This window comes from Dermochelys coriacea, chromosome 26 (assembly GCF_009764565.3).
Source record: "Dermochelys coriacea isolate rDerCor1 chromosome 26, rDerCor1.pri.v4, whole genome shotgun sequence".
NCBI lineage: Eukaryota > Metazoa > Chordata > Testudines > Dermochelyidae > Dermochelys > Dermochelys coriacea.
In genome coordinates, this window is record NC_050093.1 from 14,574,013 (window position 1) to 14,581,584 (window position 7,572).

At 57.4% G+C, this 7,572-nt stretch overlaps 1 protein-coding gene across 1 annotated transcript; it reads left to right on the forward strand.

The window, feature by feature from the left end:
* The first annotated feature begins 308 nt into the window (after positions 1–308).
* ITPRIPL1 (ITPRIP like 1) lies at positions 309–2,219 on the forward strand. Its single transcript, XM_038384990.2, has one exon. The coding sequence runs from the start codon at positions 309–311 to the stop codon at positions 1,950–1,952; it is 1,644 nt and encodes a 547-aa protein (XP_038240918.2). The 3' UTR covers positions 1,953–2,219.
* Positions 2,220–7,572: the final 5,353 nt, after the last annotated feature.

Here is a 7,572-nt window from a genome sequence, read left to right on the forward strand (position 1 = left end):
AGAGTCCCCAGGCTTGCCCACTCCCCAAATCACTCATGGGAGAAGGAACTACCCTCTCCCACCCCCTCACCTGGAGGAGAGATGCCCTCTCCCAGTCCCAGCCTGGGCCGGGGTGCGGGAAACGCTGGCTCCAGGCCTGCTGTGCCTTGTGGAGGAGGCCGTGTGCTCTCCCAGTAGCTTGTGCAGCACTCAGCCAGCACCTGGGGGAGCTGCCCAAAGCTCTGGCAGAGATGGGGGTAGCAGATGCCCCTCCCCAATCCTTTCCCTCCTACGCTCCCTGAGTGGTTTTCTCTTCCCTCCTCCAGGCCATGGCTGTGGGCAGCCTGCTCTTCCTGGCGGTGTTGGCCATCGTGCACCACCCCCTGATGGTCAGCGACAAGCAGGACCCGGCGACGGTGCAGCGGGTGCAGCAGCAGGAGCAGCGGCTGGCCCTGGAGATGACGCGCCTGCAGCTGGAGTTTGAGCAGAGGAACCACGAGGAGAGGCCAAGCCCACACCAGAGCCTGGAGCCAGACCAGAGCCAGGGGGAGGAGGAGGCCACAGCGCTGAGGGTGGCGGCCGAGCAGGGGCCCGACAACGTGGCCTGGGATGGGTGGCGCTATGGGGTGCTGGTCATTATCCTGCTCGTTGAGCTCTGCAGGCCAAGCATGGAGCCCGAGTCCAGCTACGACTCCAGCAGCGAGGATGTCAGCAGTGAGGAGGAGGAAGACGATGCCGAAGCAGCATCCAGGGGCTCCTGCACCCAGCATCCCGGCTTCCCAGACAGAGCGGCCCTGGAGCTCTTTTATGAACAACACCTCCAGGGAGTGTCCAAGGACCTGGCCAGCACCTGTGAGTTTGTGGCAGGCCTGGTGAACACCCTGCTGGAGGCCTGCCGAGTCCTCACCTACCAGACCTTCCTCCCAGAGCTGGAGAACTGCATTGGCGTGGCCAGCACCTTTGAAGGCTGGTGCCCCCATAGGGACCCCAAGGCCTACCAGGTGCTCGTGCCCCTGCTGGCACCCAAGGGGCATTCCTTCCGCCTGGAGATGGAGAATGCGGAGGGCACCCTGGAGAAGCATGGCCATGTCGTGGTGGAGCTGGAGTGCGTGTGCAAGAGGGAGAGGCTGCTGGGGGACGTGCTGTGCCTCCTGCATCACTCCGAGGAAGACCTGAGTGACAACAAGCAGGGGCCCTTCCGTGTGCACATCTTGTGCTCCAGCTCCCACCTGGATGTGAGAAAAACCACCCTCTGGTTCCACAGCCTGGTAGGCAAGGCCTGGGCGCTCATAGCTCACAACTACAGCTTCCAGCTCACGGCCCAGCCCTCTGCCTCCTCCTGCAAGCTCAGGCTGGCTTACGAGTCCAGGAGGGCCCTCTCCATCGAGATCATACTCGGGGTGCAACAGGGAGACTCTCTGGTCTTCCTGGCCAGCCACGGGGCTGAGACGGGCCACCTGAGCAGCACAGTCTGGGTAGAGACCTTTGCTGTCCAGGAAATGCTGTTCTTCCAGCTGGTGAGCAGGTACGCCCCACAGGACAGCTGCCACCTGAAATGCCTCCAGATCCTCATCCACCTCAAGGAATGCAGGCTGCCCACTCTGGAAAACAGGATCCTCACCACCTACCACTTCAAAACTGCCCTGATGCGCCTTCTGCTCCTCCTGCCGCTGTCGGAATGGCGCCCGGAGCAGCTAGCTCAGAGGCTACAGGACATCCTCTTGTACCTGCACCGTGGCCTGGAGGAGAAACGCCTCTACCACTTCCTGATCGGAAACAGCGCCCTGCCCAACCAGATCCCTGTCCCCAAGGCCTGCCGGAACGCTGAGCCGCTCAACCTCTTCCAGCACCTGGCACTGGAGCCTGCTGCTCATGTCCAGGCAATGAGCGAGTTCTTGGAAGTGATGGAGCAAGTGAGGGCACTACTCCCACAGCGCAGCAAGCAGCAAGACAGTGTGGATCCAAGGCAATGAGCAGCCCATCATGCTGTGGGTCTGATAGCCTAGCCCACCATCCACAGCACAGAATCACTAGTGGGAGTCAGATCCTGCCACTGATACCGGAGTGGAGCTAGAACAGCGTTGCTGAGCCAGGGGCAGGGCCATCAGGGTTTGCCAGAGATGCCACCCTGTGTGCCCTGGGCATGGAGAGACCTGGGGACAGAGGGCATGCAGAAGGTGCTGTTCATTTAAAGCCTAGCCAGACAAACTTCCTAGTCCCAGAAATGCTCCAGTATTTTTTTACGCGTGTATGTCCGTTCTCAAGGGCTTTGCTCTACTGGTTCAAATAAAAGCATTGACAAATCTCTATTGTTAAACACCCGATCCCATCACTTTGGATCTAGACTGTTCTCAGTGGTGGCAGACGACAGAACAAGGAGCAATGGTCTCAAGTTGCAGTGAGGGAGGTCTAGGTTGGATATTAGGAAAAACTTTTTCACTAGGAGGGTGGTGAAGCACTGGAATGGGTTACCTAGGGAGGTGGTGGAATCTCCTTCCTTAGAAGTTTATAAGGTCAGGCTTGACAAAGCCCTGGCTGGGATGATTTAGTTGGGGATTGGTCCTGCTTTGAGCAGGGGGTTGGACTAGATACCTCCTGAGGTCCCTTCCAACCCTAATATTCTATGACTGAATCTCTGCTGAAATGACCCCCTCCCTCCAAACGTATTCCACTGACGCCCCAAGCTTGCTGAGTCTGTTGTAGGAATTTGGATGGACTATATGGGCCAAAGGTGTTGACATAACCCAGTCACTGTCCAAGGTCTAAGTGGTTTTGTTTGCAGAGACCTCAGCCTGCTCCATTCCAGGCAAACCCACCTGGAAACATTTTAACTATTTACTAAAGACACAGAAAAGACAGAAAGCCTTTGAAATGCAAAGTATTAAGTAAGGCAAGGCCTGGGCGCTCATGTCTCACAACTACAATTTCCAGCACATAGCCAAGCCCTCTGCCTCCTTCTGCAAGCGTCTGTTTGAACTACATCCCTTGTTTCCTTTCCCTTTGGCTGGAGAGACGTTTTAGGAGGAAAACCCCCCATTTGACAGTCTCTTAGACGGTAACAACGACAGGCAATCATAGGTGCTGACTCCGGGGCTGGAGCACTCAGGAAAAGAAATAGTGGGTGCTTAACACCCACCCGCAGCCAGCTGTCCCCCTCCCCCATAGCTCCTTCCGTCTGCCCCACTGATCAACTCCTCCCCCACCCTCCCAGCGCCTCCTGCCCACTGCAGATCAGCTGCTCCATGGCACGTAGGAGGCACTGGGAGAAAGGGGGAGGAGAAGGGATGGGGCACACTCGGGGAGAACTGGGCAGGAAGAGGGGGATGGAGGGGGGCCCTTGGGGAAAGGGCTGGTGTGGGGCGGGGCCTGGGGTGGAACAGGAAGAGGTGGGGCAAGGGAGTGGAGTGGGGCTGGGGGCGAAGAGGGGGTTGAGCCGGCACCTGTGACGGCAATAACTGTCCTTTTGGGGAAAAGAGGAGAAGCTAGTGGAGATGAACTGGAGCTGTCCTTGCTGCCGCTCTTGAAGTCTGATCCTGTTTCCTAAGACGACAAACCCACAAAAGGGGAGAGAAAAGAACAGCACAGGGAGAAAATGCAGCTTCTGTCTCTGGTGTGACTCTCATTTGCAACCTCCCTGCTGAATAGCCCTGGCCCAGCCCACGGTCTGATCAGCCACTTCAAGGCCTGGCAAACTCAGACCAGTTTTGGGCTGGTTAGGCCGTTGCTTTTAGCTGCCTCTCCGGTCACAGGTTTACAGCAGTGCTACGAAATATCCAGGCTTGGCTGGCTAAGCCAGACTCTTGTGAGGCAGAAGGAAAAAGGAGAGGGCTAGCAAAGAGATGAGCAAAGGGAGGGAAAGAAAAGAACACGTGGGCTGGAGAGAGCAAGACAAAGTTTCACACCCCAGGTGGTGGTTGGGAGTCAGCTGGAGCCGGCGGAGTGGTGATGTCATCTGGGTCCCGCTCTCTGGCCCCGTCTGGTCAGGACATCGCTCAAGATCAGGATGATGACGTCCCACAGTCCTGGAGATGGTGGGGGTGGCAGCCATGCTGGTGAACGCACTTTAGTAGCCAATTTTACTCCCCAAAGTCTCTGTAAGGCCCCACAAAGGGAGAGCTGGGTGGAGTAATCTGTCACTTCATTATTTTCTCCGCCAGTTAGTTTCAACTCACCAATTCTGGTTCTCTGGTTTCCGATTCCACACTTCTCTTGTTACCAGGCCTGATCGTAACACAGTCCTTGAGTTGTATCAGGAGGCCTCTGGGTCGGGACTAATTCAGTCTGTCTGTCTCCCTTTCGGACTTTCACCCAGCGATGTTTGTTGCTATAGGCTGTTGTCACATCTTATACATTCACTCTTGTTTTTTTACAGTTGAACTCACACTCAGGGTAAATTTGTAGGCCCAATTATCACAACAGTCTTCATCAAAACCAAATCACCCACCAGCACCTATGGACACCGACACGTTTGGGTCCCCCTTAACACTAGCTGCACACTCCATCTTCCCTTCCACATATCCAAAGATGGAGCACAGCACATGGAGTAGCCTCTGTGATAACCCAGCATGTTATGCTTCATTTTGTGCTATCCCCACGCCATCCCCCTCGCAATATCCCACCATCCCTGCTGGTGATTCACTTCTCCCCACATATCCTGACACCTCTGATGGCAACATCCTCCCCTTTTCCCGCTGCCCTGCTGGCAAAGGCCCTATCCTCCAAATACCCACCCTGGCAAACACCCCTCCCTGATATCCCAACACCTCTGCCGGTGACCCCCTCCACCCCAACAGCCTGATGTCCTGCCAGAGAAACCTGCTCCCCCAGGTATCCCACTGCTTTCACTGCCACCAAACATCTCCCTCCCCCACAATATATTGATGCCCGTCAGAAAATCCTTCCCACGATATCCTAACTCTTCCATAAGTACAAGATTGTGATGGAATACACACTTGTGGTCACCCCCTGAACACCAATGTAATAATCTTTGTACAAGGTACGCCTTGTAAGGTATCATCTGAAAACTCAATTTGCTGGTCAGTGTTGACCTGATAAAATATTTGTGGCAACACTGCCTGTGAAGTTGTAAGATTCCCCAGTATGGTGTTATTAACAAGCATTCCAAACCCCACAACCCTGCCCAGGCAGAAGTCAGCAAACAGGTCTGTCCTAAACAAAGGGGTGTGTGCTTGCCTTGATGTGCATTTAAACACTAAACAGAGTCACCGAGCAGGAAAGGAAAACAAAGGAAGCTCAGATAGATGAAAAAAACAGCAGGGAACATCTTTCCAGATTGACTCTCTGTCTCCTGGGTCTCTGCTGGAAACATTTTTCAGAGGGGGGGACTGAAATGATAAAAAGGAACGGCAAACACCCCAAGGCACCCTCCCCCCCACATCTCTCTCCCTGCCCATCACAGTCTCTACACCTAACTCCCCAAGCATGCTAAGTCAGTTTAAGAGAACAGACTAGTGTATGTTATTCCCTCAATGTAATAACGGACTTAATAGATTTGGATTGTCCAGGAGAGGACTGGCCAGCACAGGACATACATTTCGGGGAGAAAATCCGGGACTGGGAATGTGCTGGGGTCACCCTGCAGGATAACCGAGGCTGGTGAGAGACAAGATGTGACTGGCAGGCTGCAGTTACACACCTATCCGGGAGTGACTGGCATGCTGGGGACTGGTTGTAAGCAGTCCAGGTTGAAGGCTATCTCAGCAAGGTATTATAAGGCACCCCAGGTTACAGGGCCGGGGTGGTGTCCCGGCCTCCCAGGCTTGGTGCTCTAGAACGGTTTGGAGTGAAGTCAGGCAAGACTCTGGGGCAGCATCTCCCCTCAGCGCATGCTCTTGGCTTCAGCACTTCCTGGGGCTGACCTCGGAGCGTTCAGCCCCCTGTTCACCCCATGAGCTCCCTGTAGCGAGTCGCCCTGGATGGGGCACCTGGGGAAGCCCCACACACCCCCAAGGGCCCCTCAGCCCACCTCTGCAATGACTCTCAGCCAGCATGTAACACAGGTGTATTAGTCACCAGGAACACAGCACAGAACAGAGCTTATTAACACTGAAATCAGGAACACTTAGCAAAGTCCACCTTGGGGGGCGGCAGGGCGCAGAGCCCAGGGCCCTCCCTGCTGAGTCCCAAACCAGGAGACTTGACTATATTCCTCCTGGGGTAAATTTAAAATTAAAGCGAATGTTAAAAAAAAAGTATATAACGCATAGGTCAGGAAAAGAGCGTCTGTACATCTGGGCATAATGCTGAGATTATCCACAAATACGAAGTTTGTTTTTAAAAGTCATATGATACATAGAGTGCGTAATCAGCAATAACCCAAATTTAGGTGAATAGAATTTACAATACAGTTTAGATATTAGAATCCGAGTACTTTGGTACATTACTCATGAAAAGTTGTACAGAGATTTGGTTGTGGAAAGCAAAATCTAGCAAGGAGTAGAGATTGTCCCTCAATAATTGAGAATTAGGTCGATTGTCCATTCAGAAAACACAATCTGTGAGGAAAGGATTTGTTACTTTCCTGACTTACTACATTGCCCGTCACACCGATTAAAGTCGCCTGCTGCGCAGGGTGGTGCTGTACGACTGCAGAGAGTCTGCCCCGCCTCAGCTCTGCACGGCCACGTTCCCTGGTCCTTGGAAGGGTGACCAGACCCGCGACACTGGCCGGGGTAAGCCAGCTGCAGGCAGGTGCAATATAAACCTGCCACACCCAGAGCTCTGCAGCATCCCTCACTCCCGACCCGCAGCCCCCCGCCAGCCCGGCCCTGCCCCCCCAGCGCCCCTCACTCCCGACCCGCAGCCCCCCGCCAGCCCGGCCCTGCCCCCCCAGCGCCCCTCACTCCTGACCCGCTGCCCCCTGCCAGCCCGGCCCTGCCCCCCCAGCGCCCCTCACTCCCGACCCGCAGCCCCCCGCCAGCCTGGTCCTGCCCCCCCAGCGCCCCTCACTCCCGACCCGCAGCCCCCCGCCAGCCCGGCCCTGCCCCCCCAGCGCCCCTCACTCCCGACCCGCAGCCCCCCGCCAGCCCGGCCCTGCCCCCCCAGCGCCCCTCACTCCCAACCCGCAGCCCCCTGCCAGCCCGGCCCTGCCCCCACCCAGCCCTGCCCCTGCCCCCCACTTCGGACCCGCAGCCCCCCGCCAGCCTGGTCCTGCCCCCCCAGCGCCCCTCACTCCCGACCCGCAGCCCCCCGCCAGCGCCCCTCACTCCCGACCCACAGCCCCCCGCCAGCCCGGCCCTGCCCCCACCCAGCCCTGCCCCTGCCCCCCACTTCGGACCCGCTGCCCCCTGCTAGCCCGGCCCTGCCCCCCCAGCGCCCCTCACTCCCGACCCGCAGCCCCCCGCCAGCCCGGCCCTGCCCCCACCCAGCCCTGCCCCTGCCCCCCACTTCGGACCCGCAGCCCCCTGCTAGCCCGGCCCTGCTCTGCCGGTTGTCGGACGCAGCGGCCAGGCCCGGGGCCGCCCCGCGGTAACCAAGGCGACCCCGCCAGGCGCAGGCGCAGGCACCGGGGGGGGGCGGGGCAGCCCCGGGCCCTCTCGGCCTCCGTCCGCGCTCCGCCTCCCCAGCGGGTCG

Bases quoted from the DNA above. Each gene is read 5' to 3' on its own strand.
- ITPRIPL1 (XM_038384990.2), top strand. From the start codon at position 309: ATGGCTGTGGGCAGCCTGCTCTTCCTGGCGGTGTTGGCCATCGTGCAC.